This window comes from Tamandua tetradactyla, chromosome 13 (assembly GCF_023851605.1).
Source record: "Tamandua tetradactyla isolate mTamTet1 chromosome 13, mTamTet1.pri, whole genome shotgun sequence".
NCBI classification, from domain to species: domain Eukaryota; kingdom Metazoa; phylum Chordata; class Mammalia; order Pilosa; family Myrmecophagidae; genus Tamandua; species Tamandua tetradactyla.
The window spans coordinates 95,389,263-95,411,012 of record NC_135339.1 but is presented as its reverse complement, the minus strand read 5'-3'; the positions used below and the strand labels follow the sequence as shown (position 1 = coordinate 95,411,012).

The 21,750-nt window shown below is 55.6% G+C and overlaps 1 protein-coding gene across 5 annotated transcripts in view; it reads left to right on the top strand.

Moving 5' to 3' along the window:
* Window positions 1-21,750, top strand: part of CFAP46 (cilia and flagella associated protein 46) — a 113,621-nt gene that overhangs the window by 36,032 nt on the left and 55,839 nt on the right. For all 5 annotated transcript variants that reach the window (XM_077126439.1, XM_077126437.1, XM_077126436.1 and 2 more), the window contains exons 12-22: window positions 5,388-5,616; window positions 6,012-6,132; window positions 7,023-7,146; window positions 8,062-8,192; window positions 8,435-8,559; window positions 9,527-9,660; window positions 10,401-10,613; window positions 11,798-11,963; window positions 17,207-17,356; window positions 18,086-18,193; window positions 18,442-18,608. In XM_077126439.1, coding sequence (XP_076982554.1) covers window positions 5,388-5,616; window positions 6,012-6,132; window positions 7,023-7,146; window positions 8,062-8,192; window positions 8,435-8,559; window positions 9,527-9,660; window positions 10,401-10,613; window positions 11,798-11,963; window positions 17,207-17,356; window positions 18,086-18,193; window positions 18,442-18,608 — 1,668 coding nt within the window. The remainder of the gene's footprint in view (window positions 1-5,387; window positions 5,617-6,011; window positions 6,133-7,022; window positions 7,147-8,061; window positions 8,193-8,434; window positions 8,560-9,526; window positions 9,661-10,400; window positions 10,614-11,797; window positions 11,964-17,206; window positions 17,357-18,085; window positions 18,194-18,441; window positions 18,609-21,750) is intronic.

Genomic DNA, 21,750 nt, shown 5'->3' with positions numbered 1-21,750 from the left:
AGAGGGAGCACAGTAGGGGTGTGAGGAGGAGGGCTCAGAATGTGGAGGGCGCAGGGACCTGGCTTAGGGAGGGAAGCAGGACGTGGAGGACAGAGGGCACGGGGGCCCGGGCTCAGGGAGGGCTAGACTCAGAGGGGGCGTGGGGGGCATGGAGAGGATGAGGGAATGTGGGGAGGGGGCGAGGAGGGGGTGGGGGAGTGTGTGGTGGGGGTAAGGGGGCATGGAGGGGGCATGGAGGGGTGTGGATGGGGGTGTGGGGGCGTGGAGGGGATGTGGAGGGTGGGGGTCTCAGTAGATTCACGCCTTCTCCCTGACGGCCACGTGCTTACTGGCTATTCCCCTGTCTCCTTTTGGGAAGTGTCTCTATGAAGGGACGCCCCAGAATTGGGTAGTTTATCTCTTGTTCTGGAGCTGCAGGAGCACTTTGTGTGAGCGGGTGTGGTGGTTTGGAGCTGAGCACCCGGAAAACCATGTTCTTAGATCGACTCCGTTCCCGGGTGTGGACCTGCTGTGACGAGGCCCCTGCAGGATGGGTCCTGATCGGGTTACTGAGTCCTTCATAGATGGAGTGAATACAGACGAGGTGGGGGGGGGGTGGTGGAGAGAAAGCCTCGGGAGCAAGAAGATGAAGTTGGCAGAACCTGGGAGAGAAGGGAGAGGCCGGCGGGTGCCGCCAGGTGCTGGGCCGTGTGGCAGAGCCGCCGACGGCCATCCGCAGCTGGTCTTTGGAAGGAGGCATCACCTTGATGATGTCTTGATTTGGACTTTGTTTACCCTCAAAACCATCAGCTCTTAAGTTCCCGCTGTTTACCCTGACCGTTTCATGGTATCCGTTGAGCAGCCCAGGAAACTAAAACAGGCTTAGTGCCAGGAGTGGGCTGCTGCCATCGCCAACACCAGAACTGTGGCGATGGGCCGAGGCTGGGAGAGCTGTGGGCTGCTCTGCAGAGACTGTCAGTGGAAACGTGGACGCTGGCGGCTCTGCTGAGGAGGCCTTGGACAGACGTGAACGTGGTGCTGGGAATGGGAGGAGAGGCAACCCTGGCTTAAAGGAGCAGATGGAAGGCAGAATTTGAAAGTGATGAGTTTGGATATTTAGCGGAGGAGATTTCCAAGCTAAGTGTGGAAGGTGCAGCCTGGCTTCTCCTTGCAGCTTCTAGTGAAATGCAAGAGGAAATGAAATGCATAAAAATGAGAACCCAACCCTGGAGCACAATAAATAAAAATAGGAAAAACAGAAATTAATGGGGTGGAACATTCTGAGCCTCTGGAAAGCGATTCCCCAGAGGACAGCACTTCACGTGAGGGCTGAGCTGAGCATGGAGCACTCCAGCCTTCTCAGGACTAGTCGGGACTGGAGGTGGAGCTGTCCAGGAAGGGTTTTAGAGAGTCTGTTGTCTGGTGGTGGGGACCCCTGCATGAGGAACTAACATGCTTTCTGCGAGATGTGTATGGGCGGGACCACTGCCAGGCTGGACTACAAGGGACACATTGAAGAAAACGACTTCAAGGGCAGAACCATGGACACCGAGTTCTGGACCTAAGACATCTTCTCAGGCCACGAGAGTGGGCCCACCCATGCATGTCTGAAGGGCGAGTCTACCCCATGCTCAGAGAGGGGCCTCTACCCCATTTTCCAGGAAGAGTGCTGCCGCCCCCGTGCTCGGGGGTGGGGCCTGTTCCCCAGGGAGTGCGGGGAGCCTGGCCATCACCCCAGCGCTCTGAGAGGCTGAAGCCCCCACCCACATTCAGGGGAGCCTGGCCACTGGGCAAGCCCTTGGCAGGGGGGTGCTGCCACCCCTCAGCCCAGAAGAGAAAGCACCACCCCATAGATGACCCCCAGACCTTGAGAGCCGATGGGGTGTTGTTGTGACCTGTGACCCTGCTTTGCTTCTGTCCCTCCCTGTGGGAAAGGGCCTGCACACCCTCTGCCCGACCCTCCTCTGAACATCAGAGCAGAAGACGTGTTGTCCGGGTCTCACAGGTTCGCAGAGGGAGCTGGGCCCCAGGACAGATGCCCCCGTGGCTGCCCTGATGAGACTTTGTACTTGGCATTATTTCTGAAAGACTTAGACTTTGCGGACTTTGGGATGGAAAGAACATGTGTTTTGGGGGGTTTAGAGAGTAGAGTGTGGTGGTTTGAAGCTGTGGGTACCCCAGGAAAATACATTCTTAAATCTAATACCTTCTTGGGGGTGCAGACTCATCATAAGTTCTGGTGAGGCTACATGTGTTAAGGTGTTGCCCAGCCCAGATCAGGATGGGTCATTTGTTCTAGTTTGCTCGCTGCCAGAATGCCATATACAAGAAGCGGAATGGCTTTTAAATAGGGGAATGTAATAAGTTGCAAGTTTATAGTTCTAATGCTTTGAAAAACATCCAGATTAAAGCAAGGCTGTAGAAATGTCCAATTTAAGGCATCCAGGGAAAGATACTGTTCTAGTTTACTAGCTGCCAGAATGCAATATACCAGAAATAAAATGGCTTTTAAAAAGGAGAATTTAATAAATTGCTAGTTTACAATTCTAAGGCTGGGAAAATGTCCCAATTAAAACAAGTCTATAGAAATGTCCAGTCAAAGGCATCCAGGGAAAGATAACCTTGGTTCAAGAAGGCCGATGAAGTTCAGGGCTTCTGTCTCTAGTGAGAAGGCACAAGGCGAACATGGTCAGGGTTTCTCTTTCATCTGGAAGGACACATGGGGAGCATGGCGTCATCTGCTAACTTTCTCTCCTGGCTTCCTGTTTCATGAGGCTCCCCGGGAGGCGTTTTCCTTCTTCATCTCCAAAGGTTGCTGGCGGGTAGACTCTCTGCTTCTTGTGGCTATGTCGTTCTGCTCTGCTCTCTCTGAATCTCTCATTCTCCAAAATGTTTCCTAATTTATAGGACTCCAGAAACTAATCAAGACCCACCCAAATGGGTGGAGACATGTCACCTAATCCAGTTTAACAACCACTCTTGATTGAATCACATCTCCAGGGAGATGATCTAATTACAGTTTCAAACACACAATGCTGACTAGGGATTAGAAGCAGCAGCAGCCTTTGCAAAATGGGATTAGGATGAAAACATGGCTTTTCTAGGGTACATACATCATTTCAAACCAGCACAGATACCTTCGTTCAAGAAGGCTGATAAAGTTCAGGTCTCTCTCTCAACTGGAAAGGCATGTGGCACACACAGCGATGTCTGCTGGCTTCCTCTCCAGGCTTCTTGTTTCATGAAGCTCTCCCAAGGGCATTCTCCATCTCTGTCTCCAAAGGTCTCTGGCTTCGTGGGCACTTGTGGTTCTGTCATGTTTTCCAAAATTTTCCTTCTTTTGAAAGATTCCAGTTAACTAATCAAGACCCACCTGGAATGGGTGGAGTCACATTTCCATCTAATCAAAGGTTAATACGGACAATTGGGTGCGTCACATGTCTGTGGAGATAACCTAGTCAAATTTCCAACCTACAGTCCTGAATAGGGATTAAAAGACAGGCTGCTGCCCCAGGATGGATCAGGATTAAACATGGCTTTTCTAGGGTACATCCTCCTTTTAAACTGGCACCGTGTCCTATTATCGGAGTCCTTTTAAGTGGGAGAAAAGTCAGAGAGAGAGAAGAGAGAAAGCCATCGAGGCAAGAAGCCGAAATCAAGGAGACCTGGAGAGAAGGGTGTGCCAGGCGTAGGGCTCAAGAGAGAGCACTGCCGTAATGACACCTTGCTTTGGATTGTCTTTTAGCCTCACATGGAAGGAAATAAATTCCCACTGTTTAACCACACCCATTTAAAGGTATTTATTGAGCAGCCCAGGAAACTGAAAGAACTGGATAAAAATTCCTTTGTTGGATACATTTTTATGAATATTTTCTCTGCATCTGTAGTTTGTATTTCATTTTCTTAACAGTGTCTGCATTTCAAAGAGCAAAAAGTTGTATTTTGTGACATTGCATATTAATATAGTTGTAAATTCACTTATTAATTTTGCTAATTTGGCAGTTTCCTGTCCTGCAGTACCTTGCCAGGTTCTGATCCCATGTTCATGCTGATGTTATGAGTTGGAGTGTCCCACCTCCTTTGTTTTCTGAGGGACTTTGTGTGATGTTCGTTTCACTTTTTCCTTAAAGTTTGTCAGAATTCAGCAGTGAGGCCACTGGGCCTGGGGGCCCTGTTTGCTTGGTTCTGTTTGGTGGGAAAGATTTAGTGCAGACATGTTCCCTGTAGGGCTCAGGAGCTAAGGGGTTTCTGCAGGCAGGTGAGGGAATCAGTCCTTCCTTCTGGAAGGTGGTTCTGCCGAGCCCCCCAGCTTCTTGGTCCAGGGGTCACCCAGAGAGGGGTGCTAGCATGTCCAATATGAGCGTGAGTTCATCTTTCTCCTTTATTCTTGTTTCTGTTTCTACTTCACGCATTTTGAAACATCTGGATGGTTTGACTTCTTGTTTAATCCACACTTTTACATCAAACATGCTGTGGCTTTCGCTCCTCCCACCCTGGGCCTGAGGAACTGCCCATTCAGCTGCAGCATGGGCTCTGCTGTGCCTACCCCCAGCCCCGTTCTCATGTGGGTTCTGAAGAATCTGCTCTAGCTTGTTATTTTGAAGTACTTCCAAACTTCCAGGATCGTTGTGAGAATGAGAAGCTCCCTGCGCTGAGCTCCAGCACGCCCCTCCCCCTAGGCCCCCGGACCCGTGGGTTTTAGTGCTTTGCTGGGCTGGGAGCAGAGCTTGGGTGCTGATATCTGTGTCCCAGGGCAGGGGTTGTGGTCTGGGGGCCTCTGGGGCTGTTGATAGGAAATGCTTTGGGATTTCTTTATGTGCTCAGACCCAGGAGAAGACACGGGGCTCCCAGGCCTGCCTGGTGCCCCATGATTCCCAGGCAGGCTTGGCAGGGGGTCCTGGCAGGTGGCTCTGAGCAGGGGGCCTGTACCTGGGAAGGTCCTCTAGGTAAGACCAAAGTGAAAAGTAAGGGAGCAGGGGAGCTTGGATGTCAGTGGACAGCAGGTGCTACCGAGCTGCCCTAGGTCCCCATCCTTGGTGACACTGGAGCCGTCAGGGCAGGTAGGGAAGGGGCAGGTGGCCCCTGGACCTGCTGGGGCCTTTCCTTATCTGTGCAGCCTCAGGTCTCCGTACACCTCAGGTCTCCCCAGCTTACCACCAGCTGTGCGCTGCTTCTGCCCAGTTGGCTGTGCCCTCCCAACTCAGGGAGCCCTCAAGGCAGCAGCTGCTGACGGAGCACCACTCCCTGCCCAGCCAGGCCCCGCCCCCTCTCAGACAGGCCCCGCCCCCTCCCAGACGAGCTCTGCCCTCACCCCAGGAGGAGGTTGGGGCAGGGGGCTTTCCTTGAGCGCCCCTGCCTCTCCTCCTGGAACCTTCCGGCTGCAGTCGCTCATGCCCGCCATCCCGCAGTCTGATGGAGCTGCTCCGATGCCAAGTGCACATGGAGATGGCCCAAATCGAGGAGGATGAGGACCGGTTGGAGCTGGCCCTGGAGCACCTGCAGAAGGCCATGCGCCTCGACAGCCTGGGCCTCTACGAGGACCGGCTCAAGATGGCCTCCAACCGGCTGCGCCTGTGCACCATGCTCTACCAGTCCCCCGAGCGGGCCGAGGACAAGGCCATCCTGGCCATCGAACAGGTGCCCATGCTGCCCGCGGCCAGAACTCAGACCCCAGTGTTTGCGGGACCGCGGAGCCCTGGGCGGGAGGCATGGGGCGGAGCTGTGGGCGGAGCATGACAACGTGGTGGGGGCGGGGCTAGGAGAACCCAGGGGCGGGGCTAGGAGAGGCCAGGGGCGGGACTGAGGAGGCCCGGGGCAGGGCGGACTGGGACTGCGGTTTGGAGCAGAGGCAGGTCTCCTGGAAAGGATCCCGAACCTGAGAGGGAGCCGGACCTGGGGCGTCTCCCACAGCAGGGAGGTCCAAGATGGCGTGAGGAGCCCAGGGAGGCGCCCCTGCTCCGGGGCCCCGAGGACCGCCCAGCCCACCCCTTAGCTGAGTTCTCGGGAAAAGATTCCCCTGTTGTCCTATGCAGGCAAAAAAAGCCATGCCGAAGGACAGCGTCAGGAAGAAGCGGGCACTCCTGGTGAACGCCGGCCTTGCCCTGGCTCCTGACGCCTTCCAGATTGTGCTGGACAGTGAGAACGAGGCCAAAGGTGAGCAGAGCCAGTGCATGTCCTGCCTCGAAGGACCTAAGGCAGGCTCCTGGAATGGCTCCCACACAGGCTGTACCTGCAGCCCAGGTGCTGAAGCCACCCCCCCTCCACCCCCCGTGCAAAGCCCACCCCCCAGCTGCTGAACCCGACCCCCAGGTGCTGAACCCAACCCCCAGGCACTGAACCCCCCCCCAGGCACTGAACCCCCCCCAGGTGCTGAACCCGACCCCCAGGTACTGAACCCCTCCCCCCAGGTACTGAACCCGCCCCCCAGGTTCTGTGTCGCCCCTGGGAGTCAGCAAACCCAAGTTCAGGAGGGAGTGTCCCGCAGAGGCAGCCTCCCTGCATGAATTGGGACTGGCCGATGCCCCTGGCCAAGGCTTCAGGGAGAAGGAGACCTCTGGCAAATAAGCAGAGATCCTGTGGGAAAGGGGCCAGCCCAGAGAGGCCCAGTGTGCAGCCCCTGCCCTGTGCGCTCCCAGCACAAGGAGGAGCCCCCCTCTGGGCCTGTGCCCACTGCGTCCCCCAGTGCAGCCGTCCTGGGTGGCATCTCAGTTCCAGCCTCGCTTGCTGGGAAGAGGAGAGCTGCGTCCGGCCCAGGTGCTGCCAGAGGTTGGGGCTGGGGAGAGCCGGGGAGCCTGCACTAAGGAGGCAGGAATGAGGCCTACCTGGATGGGGGAGCATGGCTTCTGCGGGGCTCGGAGGACGTCAGATGCTCTGAGATGCCAGCTCAGCCTCGAAGCTAAAAAGGTGCAGGTAGCACAGGGGTGGGGGGTGCTGCCCAGAGGACAGCGTGGCCCGGGCACGTGGTCCCCTGGACAGAGCTGCCAGCTGCAGCCCTGTGGTCCTCTGACGTGCTGCTTTGTCTGTCCTTCACTTTGTGTCCTCAGTTTCCACTGGGAAAAATAGGGGCCGGTTCACCTACCTCTTTGCAAAAGCTCGCCATTACATTATCAGCGTGGACAAGGCTGGTGGTCATTTAAGGCGTCTGGGAAATGAAAATGACAAAGAAAGGTAAGCGAGGAGGGTGTGTTTTCCTAGGGAAGAAAGTAAAACTCAAAGCAAAGTGCTGAGAGACGGGCCGTCCTGGCTCAGCACAGTCACCACCCTCTGCAGGTCTCCCACATCTCCTACTCACTCACTGAGGGGCCCCAAAATGCTAAGGACATTCCCCCAAGCTCAAGCATGTGATAGCCATTAGGACGCAGCACTGAAGCAGGGTTCTCCATGGGACGCCTGCCCCTCAGCCCCAGGTGCAGGTGCAGGGCACGTGTGGGGCAGGTGTGGGGTCAGGTGTGGGGTCAGGTGCGGGTCAGGTGCAGGGTCAGGCGCAGCGGCAGGTGCGGGACAGGTGCGGGGTCAGGTGCGGGGCAGGTGCAGGGGCAGGCGCAGCAGCAGGTGCGGGACAGGTGCAGGGTCAGGTGCGGGTCAGGTGCAGGGTCAGGCGCAGCGGCAGGTGCGGGACAGGTGCGGGGTCAGGTGCGGGGCAGGTGCAGGGGCAGGCGCTGGGCAGGTGCGGGGGCAGGTGCGGGGACAGGTGCGGGGTCAGGTGCGGGGCAGGTGCAGGGGCAGGCGCTGGGCAGGTGCGGGGGCAGGTGTGGTGTCAGGTGCAGGGCAGGCGCGGAGGCAGGTGCGGGGCAGGTTTCAGTTGTCCTAGTGAGGGACGGGGCTGCCTACTGAGTGGATGGGAGCCTGCAGGGGAGCCCCCACAGCTGGGGCTTCACTCCACCCTTTGGGACGGCCCACACACCCCAGGAGGCCCCCATCTGCTCCCATACCCCGAACTTCTGTTCTTCTCAGGGCTACACTTTCCTACCTGTTTTTGTGGAGAGTGGCTTTTTGTTAAAAGCAGCAGTTCTGGGAGCTTCTGATTTCTGTCACCTGTGTCTGTATTTGCATTTCCCCTTTGTTTGGATCTTTGGTGAGCAGAATACACATCTGGGCAGAGTTAGCCAAAGTGGCCCGCAAGCAGGGAGTGTGGGACGTTTGTCGAGCGGCGAGCCGGTTCTGTCTGCTGTACGACAGCGTGGAGGCCAGGAAGCCACACAAGATGAAGAAAGGTGCTTGTCCAGAGCCGGCCCCAGGCCAAGGGCTCGTGGTGCTTTCCACACACGCCCTGCGGTGCCTCGCAGGTGGGGGGTGGAAAAGCACGATGCGGCCCCTGCCCTCTGCTGCGGGACAAGCCAGGGCCTGGAGAGGGGCTGGGGCTTGGGGCCACCCTGGGGAGGTGACGGGCCTCAGCCTGTGGCTGGCAGGTCGCCCGGCCCTTCCCCGTTCCAACGCCCACTGCCCTTGCCTGCAGGCAAGAAGAAGAAGGGGGGCAGTGCGGCACAGGGCAGTGCGGGCCACTCGGAGCTGGCCCTGCAGAGGCAGGTGTGCCCTGAGCTGCTGCGCAGGTTCGCGGAGGTGGGCTTCATCAGCGCCAAGGTGCGTCCCCTGCCGACTGCATGCCGCGTGGCCCCTATGCGCCGGGTGAGGGAAATTCCAGGGTTCTTGGGGGTCCTCCAGGAGACAAAGCCAGAGCCAGGCCGGCCTATGGCCCAGGTCTGAGCTTTCCCTCCACCAACCACGCGGGGCCATCTGGGGCTCTCACACGCATGGCACGCGTGGCTCTGAGCCTTCTAGGTCCAGTTCCCCTTGGGGTCAGCAGGGTGACCTGATCCCTGACCTGCCATGGCCTGCTGTGCTCAGTAAGTGCAGAGAGCATGTGATGGTCAGTGGGGAGGCTGGGCCATGCCAGGAGTCCTGTGCCCAGAAGCTGACAGCCCCATGGCAGGGCAGGGCTGAGCAGGGAAGGTGGACAGCAAGGCTATTCCCCAGGGCTGTGGTGGTCCCGGCTCGGGGGGCAGCTGGTGGCCTGAGCCTGAGAGTCCCGGCAGCCCCTTGCGCTCATGGGGCACTTGGGGCCCTCGAAGATGAAGGGCGGGGATGGAGGAGCAGCTCTTCCCCTTTGAGGCGTGACTGTGCCATCGGGTGGTGCTTGGAAAGAGCCTTTAGCGTTCAGAGACGTGGGTCCCTGTGGGTGAGAAGACGGGTGGGGCTGTGCTCGGGGCCTCTGGTGCTGGGGAGCAGCTGCCGGAGAGGATGGTGCCGCGCTGATGGCTGGCAGCACTTCCCAGGACTCTTCACACACACGTGTCTGCCTCCACTGACTGGGCGTTTTCAGAACCAAACCTCAAAGGAAAAGCCGCAGCCGGGGTGGCCACGGCCCAGCCTGGCCCTGGGGTCCCGTATCCTGTCCTGAGCTGATGTCCCCGGGGGTGGCCATGGCCCAGCCTGGCCTTGGGTCCCGTGTCCTGTCCTGAGCTGATGTCCCTGGGGTGGACATGGTCCAGCCTGGCCCTGGGGCCTGGGCTCTGCCCACATGGCATGTCTGCTGTGCTCTTCCTCCCAGGCCACGGTCCACTTCCTGTGGACACAAGGCATCGAGCTGAATGACCGCCCCGTATTCCCTGAGGACTTGAGCCAGCACCCGGCCGGCTACGTGGCCGCACCCCCCGAGGAGACGGCCGAGTGGGTCACATACAGGTGGGCAGTGCCCGCGAGCCCTTCTCCCAGCTTCGGGGACAGCGTGGGCAGGAGCATCGTGGCTCATCCTAAGGAGCCTGGCTCTCAGCGTAGAGCCCCCCCAACCTGGTGACCAGGCCCTGGAATGAGGATGAAAGCCCAGCTCTCTGGGTGTGGCTGGCACCCCCTGGCACTCTGTGGCGAGGCTGTGTGCTGGTCAGGGGCTCTAAGGATGGAGAGAAACAGGACTAGTTTTTGAAGTATTTTTTTAGTTCGGATTTTTGTCTGTTCTTATTGGTGTTTCTCATTAACAAAAATGAGGTATTAGGATGGAAACAGGAAGCAGTGCAGCCCGCTGTCTGCTCTTAGCACAGGCACAGGGGCATCAGGAGTGCCCCGTGTGTCCTGGGGAGACCTGTTGCCCAGCACGCCCTGAATCAGCCACCAGATGAGGCTGCACATTCGAAAGCAGTCCTGCCGCCAGGGAGCCGAGCCAAGCGTGATCTTTTTTTATTTGTTCTAACAGTTTTCAGAGGTGCTCTCTGTGCTCGCCCCTTGAGCATGTGGGGAAAGCTGCACCCCACTGCAGTCTGCGAGCTGGGCAGGGAGGCCAGGCAGAGGCAGGGACCGGGGTGGGGGGCTGGGATGGGGGGCTGGGACGGGGGGCTGGGACCGGGGTCGGGGCATGGGGTTGGGGGCTGGGGTCGGGGCTGGGAACCTGTGCTGGCTCTTGACCCCCCCCTCCCCCCCCCGCCTCACAGCACGTGGATCGAGAGCCTGTCCCAGCACGCCATGAGCAGCTGGCTGCGCTCGGCCGAGATTGGGGAGCAGCTGCGGGAGCCACAGGTTGTGCAGAACGCTGTGGTCTGCGTGCTCAACCACAACCACCACCTCCTGGCGGCCGGGCGGCAGAGGGAGCTGCTGGGCGCCCTGGACCACCTCCTGGGCATTGTCAGGACCATCGGGCACAGTGGGTAGGGCAGCCGGGCCGGTGACAGGGGTCGCTTAGGTTGTCTCGGCTGCTGGCTGCTCGCTGTGCGCCTAGGGCCGCACACACGCCCTCTCTGGGTGGCCTGCAGGCCGCTGGTCCTGGGACAGAGTCCTGCCCTGCCGTCCGCTGAAACCAGATCTTCAGGACAACGGGGGGAAGGGCAGCCTAGGGAGTCTGACTCTTTTTGGGGGGAAGGTATTGAAAAGTATGTCTATATGTTTTCAGCTAAAATTGGGCGTTCGGACACATCAAGTTAGGCCCAAGTGCCATTTAACTCCGATGAAGTTTTTGTTTTGTATGTATAAGGTGGGCTCACATTTCATGATTTTTTTTCCATGTGAGTGACCTGTTATTGCAGGACCATTTCTTGAATTTTTTGTTTGTTTGTTTTTCTTGTTTGTGTTTCTGGGACGTGCATGGACTGGGAATCAAACCCGGGTCTCCCACATGGCAGGCGAGAGTTCTACCACTGAACCACCCTCGCCCCCTCAACTTCGATGAAGTTTTAAAACTCTGTGGGTTTTTTGTTTGCTAATTTGGTTGTGTTTTTTGTCTGAACCCTGCAGTTTTAATTTTCTTAAATCAAATACTAAGTAGCAGTGCTGGAATGAGCCGAGGGCAGGAGCATGTCCGTGAAGTGCTGTTTAAACCATGAGCAGTGAGGAAGATGGGCTGTGGGGTATGTGGGCCACGCAGCGGCCGAAGGTGCAGGTGGTGGTTTCAGAATCAGACTGACTCCTGCCCTCAGGCCTCTGCTGCAGAGAAAATTCAATGTCAGAGGCCTGTGGCCTTGCGCAGAGAAGCTGTACCCATTTCACCATTTCAGCTCTGTAGTAGTTTGGTGAGAAATAAGGGGCTCTGCTGTAGCCCCATTTGACTTGACCTTGGATGCAAAGGCTTAGCCCCCTCGCAGCACTTCTGGGGTCAGGGGACATGGAGACGGCCCTGCTGTGCCTTTGTCCAGTCCATTTTGTCTTCCCTGGAGGACCCACCCACAGTTAGCAGCTGTCCCTGCTTAAGCCGCGTGTGGGAGAGATGGGGTGCATGGGCTCAGGGGCTGGCAACTGGGACGCGCTGGACCTCCCCCTGCACGCCTCCCCTGCTCCCCAGCAGGCCTCCTGCCAGGCACGGGGACTGCGGCGTGACGCTGCGGTGTTTGTCTTGCAGAGACCTGGTCACCCTCGGGATGCTGTGCAACGCGCTGGCCCGAGGCCTCATTCTCAGCTGGATCCCAGCGCAGGCCCTGGAGAGAGGGAAGAGGCTGCCGCGGCCGAACCCGCTGCACAGCCCGCCGGACTCGGGGGCTTCCTCGGAGATCAGGATGGCCGTGGAGGTCCCACCTGCCTGGGACCCTGCAGCCAAGGCTCGGGGGGCGGGTCCACCCTGTGGGCAGAGTCAAGGCTTCTGAGGGCTGAGGGCACGACGGGGAGCCCCAGGCCAGCGCGGAAGGTGGGAGCAGGGGCGGGGTTGGGGGTCGCCCTGCAGGCCGCCTCCCGCCTGCCGGGGGCCTTGGGGGGGGAGGCGCTGCCTCCACAGCGGGCGTCACGCCTCTGCTAGTGAAGGTGTCACAGAATAGGGGAAATAGGAATGAGAAACTGGAGAAGGAGAGCACCGAAACCATGAGAAACGGAGCCCGCGCCATGTGTGGACAGCAGCGCGACGACTCCAAGTGAGGTGTTAGCCCCCCAGTACGTGGGACGTTTGCTTGGTGGCCGGGCAGGTGTGTGTCCTGTGAAGTCTATTGGGGTCACCCACAGTAGTGTATTAAAGGAGGAAAACAGTGGCCTCGTCAGTGGGTGTTGAAAAGTGTCTGACAGTCTATCACCTACTTCTAATTCAAAAAAATCTTAGCAAATCTGAGGAAAAGGCAAGTTCTTTAGTGAGTCGTGTTGCCCCCAGGCCCTGTGCCCTCAGACCCCTTGCAGGCGACCTTGCGTGGAAATAGGGTGTAGCGGAGACGAGACCCTGTGCGCTGCGGGCCACAGGCCTGGGGCGCCAGGAGACGGCGTGGGGGGCAGAGGCAGATCCGAGGGCAGGCCGCTGGCACCCCGAGGCGGAGGCTCCCTGCACCCCAGGGAAGCACGGCCCCACGGCCTCTGGGGCTACGCGATGCAGTGCTTTTGTTTCGAGCCCCAGTTGGGGTGCCTCGTTCACAGCACAGGGAGGAACATGTGAGTGGGGGACCTCTGGGGGCCCGTGGGTCGGGAAGGGACGCCGCTGCCGTGAAACAGAGCTCGGAGGCACCCTGCCGACACAGGCAGCCGAGAGGAAGGAAGGGGGAGTCGCCTCCCACCCACCACCCACTCAGAACACCCAAGGGGCAGGCGGGAGCCGGAGCAGCTGCTGCACCTGGTGCCATGCTGTGGAGGCCGCCGCAGACCTCAGTGGGCCATGAGGGCAGAGCAGAAGGGCACGGGGCACCCACACAGCACCTGGGGACACGGGCCAGAGTCCTGGGGGAGACCTGTGGCCATGCAAGGTGCAGGACCATGGGGCAAACAGCGTTGAGAGGGACTCGATAGCTACAAGTGCCCACCCTAACAGAGGGCTAAAGTCACAAACCAGAAACCTAACTTCACACTTTGAGGAACAAGAAAAAGAAGAGCAAGCTAACCTGGAGTTAAAAAGTGAAGGAAAAGAAATAGAGTAGAGCAGAGATAAAAGAAATAGAGGTTAGAAAAACAATGAGGAGAGTCAACAAAACCAAAATTTGGTTTCTTGAAAAAATAACAATATTGACAGATCTTTAGCCAGAGTAATCAAAAAAAAAGGAGAGAGAGAACACATATAGTTAAAATCAGAAATGAAAGTAGGGACATTCCTACCGACTTTACAGAAATGGAAAGGGTTGTGAGATAAAACTGTGAGCACCTGTATGCCAACAAATTGGATAACTTAGATGGAATGGAAAAATTCATGGAAACACACAAATCACCAGAACTGACTGAAGAAGAAACAGAAAGTCTAAATATACCTATAACAATGAAGGAATTGAATCAGTAATCAAAAACGTCTCAACAAAGAAAAACCCAGGACCAGATGGCTTCTCTGGTGAAGTCTACTAAACATTTAAGGAAGAATTAACGTCAATCCTTCTCAAACTCTTCCAAATATTTGAAATAGGCACATTTCCTGACATTCTTTGAAGCCCTGATACCAAAGCCAGATGGAAATATCACAAAAAAGAAAATTACAAACCAATATTCCTTGTGAATATACATACAAAAATTCTCAACAAAATACAAGCAAATTGAAATCAGCAGCATCTTAAAAAATCATACTCTGGGGCGGGCCGCGGTGGCTCAGCGGGCAAGAGTGCTTGCCTGCCGTGCCGGAGGACCCCGGTTCGATTCCCGGCCCCAGCCCATGTAAAAAACAAACAAACAAACAAAATATAATAAAACAAGAAAATGTTTAAAAATGTTTCCCTTTCTTCCTCCCTTCCTTCCTTCCATCCTTCCTTCCTTCTCTGTCTTTCCTTCCTTTCCTCCCTCTCTCTTAGAAAAAAAAAAAAAAAAAAAAATCATACTCTGTGACCAGCTTGCTTTTATCCATGGGATGCCGGGGTGATTCTGTGTACGAAAATCAGTGAAATATGCCGCGATAGTGGAATGAAGGGAAACAACCACATGTTCATTTCAGTTGAGACAGAAAAGGCATTTTGACAAAATCCATTACCCCTGTCATGACAGAAACACTCAGTAAATTAGGGATAAAAGGGAACTTCCCCGAGATAGTAAAGGCTATAGTTGAAAAGCCCACGACAGCCATCATACTCAGCGGTCAAGTTTAATGAAAATGTCACTGTTTGCAGATGATGTGGTCTTACGTGTAGAAAACTCTAAAGAATCCACACGCGCGTGCACACATGTACACAGCCCTGTAGAGCCAGGAAATGAATTCAGTAAAGTTGTAGGATACAAGATCATCATGCAAAAATCAGTTGTGTGTTTAACTACCATCAATGCATAATCTGAAAAGGAAAGAAAGGAAACAGTTCTATTTGCAGTAGCATCAAAAAGGAGTGAAATGCTTAGGAAAAGCGTAACTAAGCAGACCCAAGTCCTGTGCACTGAAAACTAGAAAGCACTGCTAGAAGGGATTGACGCCTGGGTAAGTGGAAGCCAGCCATGTGCATGGATTGGAAGAGGCTTAACTTTAAGACGAAAACACTAACCCAAAGTGACCTGCAGATTCAATACAATCCCTATGAAACTGCCCAAGACATTTTTTACCAAAATAGAAAAACCCATCATAAAATTCTCATGGAATTACAAGGCACCCCAAATAGCCAAAGTATTTTTGAAAAAGAAAAGTTGGAGGACTCACACTTACTGATTTCAAAACACTATAAAGCTACACTAATCAAAATCATGGGGTACTGGAACCAGGACAGACATGCATCCAGCAGAACAGAATAGAACCAAGAAAGAAGCACTTAGTTAGATGGTGAAATGATCGCCCACAAGGCTGCCAGGAGCATTCAGTGGGGACAGGAAAGGCTTCTCAAGGTCTGGAGCCGGGAAAACTGGCTGACCTCCACCCTGCATTGCCACAAAAATGAACCCAAAGTACATGGATCAAAGACCTAAACCTAAGAGCTAAAACCATAAAACTCTTAGGAAAAATCCTAGGGCATAGCCTCACGTCCTTGGATTCGGCAGTGGTGTCTTAAATATGACACTGGAAGCACAGGCAACACATAAAAAGTTTGACTTCAAAATTATGAATTTTGGGGCATCAAAGGGCACTGTCAAATGAGGAAAAGACCTGGAATGGGAGAAAACATTTGCAAATCACATAATGTGATAAAGGTTTAATACCCAGAAGAGGTAAAGAGTTCCCACAGCTCAGCAACAATAAACACCACATTTAAAGATGGGCGACGGAGTTGAATACGCACTTCTGCAGAGAAGATATGCACATGGCCAGTACCCCCGTGAAAGCTGCCCAGCATGACTAGCCATTACGAAAAACCGCATGGGATGCCATTTCACACCCACTAAACCACCAGCGTCGGTGACGATGTAGAGAAATTGGAGCCCTCGTGCGTTTCTTGTGGAAATAAAATGGTGCTGCCGTGGAAGGCCTCAGTGGACGCCTCACAAATTGCAGGTGGAGTCACCACGTGACCCAGCAGCTCACTCCTTGGTGTGGATGCCCCCAAATTGAAAACAGGGTCCCAGAGAGATGTTTGTATTTCGATAGTCATAGCATCATTTTCCACAACAGCCGAAAGTGGAAACAACCCAAGAGCCCATCCACAGATGCAGGAGCGAACAAGATGTGGCCCACGCGTAACGCGGAGCACTGCTCAGCCATGGCAAGGAACGACGTGCTGACGCACGCGCAGTGCGGGCGGACCACAGAAACGTGGCGCTGAGTGAAGGAGGCTGGGCCGAAGGACACGTGCTGTGAGAGCCCACGCAGGTGAGCTGTGGAGACAGAAAGCCTGAGGCCAGCAGTCCCAGGCCCGGCAGGAGGAAGGGACGGTTTCCCTTGGGGTGATGGCTTTCTCGAAATATGTCTTAGTGATGGGACACCTTTTGAATGTACTTAGTGCCACTGTTTATAAACTTAAAAAATTATTACCATGGTAATATTTATGTGGTATATATGTTACTAAATTAAAATTTTTTAATAGTTAAAAAAAGCAGCAAAAAGAATGTTCAGTCAAGTGCAAGCTTAAAAGGCCAACTCTGGGGCGATGAGCGGTGCCCCTGAGTGTGGGGGAAGGAGTTCGCAGGACCAGCTTTAGGCCGGATCACGGAAGCCGCGGGAGGCCGTGTCCGCGCAGGCAGTGGGAGACAGGTCACCTCCCCGGTCAGCCCGAGCCACGCCCTGCATGGGCCCTGGTGGAGCTCGCAGGAGCCTCTGAGTTTCTCTAGAAGGGAAGGAGCTGGGGGCGTGCTCGGCAGGTTTCTGGGTTCCTGAAAGTTCTGCGAGGCGCTGGCGCAGGTCACACTTGGGAGCAGGGCGGGGCCACCCGGCGGTCTCTCCGCTGTCCCACACTCTGTCCACTGCCATGCTCGTGCCGTGGATGAGAACTCACATGCCCAGGCCATCCCCACGAAGCCCAGGGGCCTTCCCAAGGGGGCCGAGGTCCAGGAGACAGGAAACTGCTCTCGTCATGTCACGGGCAAGCCAGGGGCTGGGGTCCAGAGTGGCTTCGGGGCGCAGCACTGGAGGGCGACTCTGTCCTCACTCACTGAGGTTTTGGGTGCATTTCCTGCCCTCCCCGTGCCTCAGTTTCCCCTCTGTACACTGTGGTTAACAGTGGAGCCTTGTGGACTTGTGTTGGGGGAGCCCTGAGCCTGGAGAGGTGTTAGGGTGACTGGGGGTGAGGAGTAGGATCAGGGTAAGTCTCCCGTGGGCACCCCTAGGGCTTCTAACCCAAGCACTCCAGGGCATGTGATGGGTTTGGTTCTTAGGAGGCCTGGGGATAAAACGTTTTTAAAACCCCATTTAGCCCTGTTTAAAGGAAGGAAGAGCCATGCTCGTTTCTTTGCGGGCCTGGGTCTGGCTCAGTTACCGTGTTTGAAGCTCGGCCTGTGAACACGGACTTGTCCGCTCCAGGTCTGCGAGTACGCCCTGAGCCTGACGGGAGGCGGTGTGCCCGAGGAGGCCGTCCCCACCGTGGTCCGGCAGCAGCTCATCGCCACCTGGGTGAAGGCCAAGCAGCTGATGCAGCAGCAGATCGGAAGCCGGCTAGGAATGGACGAACAGGTGTGCCCCCCACTCCCACCCTCACCTGTTCCCCTGCACCCCGAGGGTTCCACCTGTACCCCGAGGGCTCCACCTGTGCCCGAGGGCTCCACCTGCACCCCGAGGGCTCCACCTGCACCCCGAGGGCTCCACCTGTGCCCGAGGGCTCCACCTGCGCCCCAAGGGCTCCACCTACTACCTGAGGGCTCCATCTGCTACTGAGGACTCCACCTGCTACCTCAGTGTTCCACTTATGCCCTTAGGGCTCCACCTGTGCCCCTAGGGTTCTGCAGCCTGAGGGCTCCACCTGCCCCATGTGGGTACTGCATGAATAGTTGCTGAAGGCCAGTGTTCAGGAAAGCCCAGATGAGGTGCCAGTGCCTGGGTCTCTAGGCTGTGGAGGTGGAGAAGGGGCCGTCAGTGCAGTTCCGGGCAGGCAGAGGGGCGCAGGTACCCAGGGAGCCGGTGGACTGCTGCTTGGCCCAGAGGTCAAGGGAGGTCAGCTGCGGGGAGGGGTGGTCTTGAGGGAGAAGGTGGGAGACCGAGTGAGGGTCAGAGGCGAGGGGGAGCGGTGAGGCGGCATGGGGCACCCAGGGGGGCCGCTGCCCCGCCATGTGAACAGGTAAAGCCAGGTGGACCTTCATGGAAGTAGCCGGGCCCATGGACGCTCCAGCCCTGGCCCGAGGGCTACCTTGGACCGCACTTTGTGCCCCGCCCGGCATGAGCCCCGCTCCCTGCTCCTTCCCCCAGAGCCCGAACGAGGACATCAGTGCCGTGACCAAAGTTCTCGTTGCCCTGGAAATGTACTCGTGCAACGGGCTGGGCCTCATGGAGTTCACCGTCCCACCCCTGGCACAGGTGGGTGGCCTGGATTGTCTCCATGGGGCAGTTAAAGCCCCCTCGGCATCGGGAGTGCCCTTTCTCTGGGCTGAGGAGACCCTGCTTTCTCCGTGCCCCTGGCGCTGAGAGAAGCGGTGGCCTGGGTGGCGCTTTGCAGGCCCTACCGGCCCGTAGTTCTGCTCAGAGGACCGTGCCCAGGGCTGCCTCCAGGCGGGTGTGGCCAGGCCACAGTCTCAGACCCCCTGTCACCCACTTCTGCCCGGAAGCTGGTGAAAATGGCCTCGGAGTGCACGTGGACGGACCCCCTGCTGGAGCTGCAGACCCTCACGCGGCTCGGCCACTTTGCCCACGCGGCCCATGACCAGGACACTGCCATGGCCTGCTCCCAGAGGGCCGTCCAGCTGGGCATCAGGCACCTGAAGACACGGGCACCGTAAGTAGCCTATTCCCCCAGGGCCCTGGGTGCTGTGGTGCAGGGAGGGGATGCTGAAGGGTCCGTGCCGGCCTCCCCCCTGCAGCATCTGCTCTGCGGCCATGGGTGGCAGGTGGCCAGCAGTGTGGCGTGGAGCCCTGTCCAGAAGGGTTCCGAGACTCCACGTGCACCCCACAGGCAGGACGGATAGAGCAGCCACATCTGGGGCGGACCAGTGGGGTTCAGAAGGAGCATCAGAAGTGAACACCCAGCGCTGCGAGCTGGGACGCTGTCGTGGTGTGAGCCACCACAGGTGCCCCCACCCCCGTGCCATCTGCTGACTGGGGCCTAAGCGTGACTGTTTCACGTACCTTATCAGGTTTATGGTTTCCTACGGCACAAGGATGATATCCATTACCCTGCAATGGCCAGAATTGCCCATGGCTCTGGGGAGTAGCACCCGGACAGACACTGCTGAGGTGCCCTGGAGGGCATGCTGGGGGCTGCGGGGGCAGCCGGGTTGCTGAGCTGTGGCCCAGGCAGGAGGCAGCTGCGTGGAGACACGCTGCCTGTCCGGGCAGAGGTGCTGTGGTCTGGCTGAGCTGGAGGCTGCTCTCACCGCTGTGGCTCCACGGAATGGCATGCTGACCAGCTAGAGTGGGGGCACCGCGCTGGACCTCACAGCCCTTCAGGCAGATCGTGCCTTCGCGACAGGGCCGGGCTCCACACGTCCTCACGAAGCCTGAACACGCGTCAGTCGGAAGAGGCTGGGAGGCCGTGACCTGCGAATGCGGCCGGACCTCAGCCTGCACCACCCACACTCCGCTGGTTCCGCTGCTGCGGGGCCCGACAGAATGAAAACACTGCTGACCTGGCCGGGGGGGGGAGAAAATGGGACCCACAGCCAGAATGAAAACCAGCCAATAGAGTAGAAAAAGCCATCCTGAGACCTGGGCATGGCACAGACGTCGAAATCAGTGGAGAAGGAATTTAACTATTATAGATACAGGTAAGGATTTTAATAAACATAATGAAGGTCCAGATGGGAATTTCAGCAAACGGATGGAAATTCTAGAATTGAAAAGTACCACAGCTGAAATGAAAACTAATCCCATTAACATCAAATTGAACACTGAAGAAGAAATGAAAAGAAATTTAGAATACAGATCAACAAACTATCCGAACTGAACACAGAGAGAAAGATGGAAAAGCAAAACATTAAAAAGGGGAAGTTATTAAGTTGCTGGTTTACACTTCTAAAGCCGTGAAAATATCCAAATTAAAGCGAGGCTATAGAAATGTCCAATCTAAGGCATTCAGGGAAAGATACCTTGGTTCAAGAAGGCTGATGAAGTTCAGGGTTCCTCTTTCAACTGCAAAGGCTCATGGCAAATATGGCGACATCTGCTAGCTTTCTCTCCAGGCCTCTTCTTTCATGAAGCTCCTTAAAAAGAGAAGTATATTGTTTAGGGTTTTTATCTATAAAATGATGTAATATTGATGTAATATTGATAGACTGTGACCACTTGATGATGCCTGTTGCAAACTCTAGTGCAGGCACTAAAAAACAAAACAGAGATAACTGAAAGTCCAAAGTGGGAGGTAAAATGGACTACTAAAAAATATTCATTTAAACCAAAGGAGGGCAGGAAAGGAACAAAGAGCCTATGGAACAAATAGGAAACAAACAGCACGGTGATTGACTTAACCTTCTCTATAGCAATAATTCCACTAAATGTAAATGGACCAACACCCTTTGTGAGCTCTGGCCCCAGCAGGAGGTGGGTGCTCAGAAACAAGCTGACCCGTCCCTGCAGATGTACCGTCCAGAGCTTATTCCACTGAATGAAAAGGCAAGACCCAAGTATAAGCTATTTACGAGAGACACTTCAAACATAAAAACACAGATCAAAAGTCAAAGGACAGAAAAAGGTATACTGTGTGTGCTGGTTTGAATCTGTGGTGGACCCCAGAAAAGCCATGTCCTTTAATCCTCATTCACTATTGCTGGGTGGGAACTTTTTTATTGTTTCCATGAAGATGTGACCCACCCAATTGTGGGTGGTAACTTTTGATTGGATGGTTTCCATGGAGATGCAGCTCCACCCACTCAAGGTGGGGTTGCTCACTGGAGCCCTTTAAGAGGGAACCATTTTGGAAAAGACTTCAGAGCAAACGGAGCCCATGTAGCCAGAGACCTCTGGAGATGGAGAAGAAAAACACCCCTGGGGGAGCTTCATGAAACAAGAGGCCTGGAGAGAAAGCTAGCAGATATCACCATGTTCACCACGTGCCTTTCCAATTGAGAGAGAAACCCTGAACTTCATCAGCCTTCTTGAACCAAGGTATCTTTCCCTGGATGCCTTAGATTGGATATTTCTATAGCCTTGCTTTAAATTGGACATTTTCATGGCTTTAGAAGTGTGAACTAGCAACTTAATAACTTCCCCTTTTTAAAAGCTATTCCATTTCTGGAGTACCGCATTCTGGCAACTAGCAAACTAGGACACTATGCAAACACTAATCCAAGGAAAGCAAGGCTTATTATCAGAGATAACAAGAGACATCTCATAATGATAAAAGAGTTAAATCATCAAAAAACAATGACATGGCAATCCTAAATCTGTGTTCACTTAACGGCAGAGCTTTAAAATACAGGAAGCAAAAAAAAAAAAAAAAAAAAACCGAAACTAGCCACAGGCACATTGCAGCTGTAGATTCCAGCACTCCTCTCCGAATGACTGACAGCAAAGCTGGGCAGAAACATTTAAAAAGCAGTGAGTGTACAGAAGATGCAGGGAGCGCGGTTCAGCAGAGCTAATCGGTTGGCGTTCACAGAGTTCATAGAATGTTCCTAGGCGTGGGTCCAGCTGTCCTTTGTGTCCTGCTGAGGTGCCACCCAGCGTGCTCTTCAGGACTGCTCGGCCAGGTCCACTTGTGTGGCCACCACAGAGAGCTCTGCCTCTCACCAAAGGCTGTGACCTCTGGCCCTGGCGGTGGGCAGGCCTGGCCTCTGCCCGGAGCAAGATGCTGCCTGCGGTAGGTTTGGAGCCGCTCTGCACAGGGCGTGGTGAGGGCCCCGCCGCGGTGGGCACAGGCACTATGCTTTCGTGTGTGCCTGCGCCCGGCCACGTGCCGCCACGTAGCAGGAGTGCATGGATGC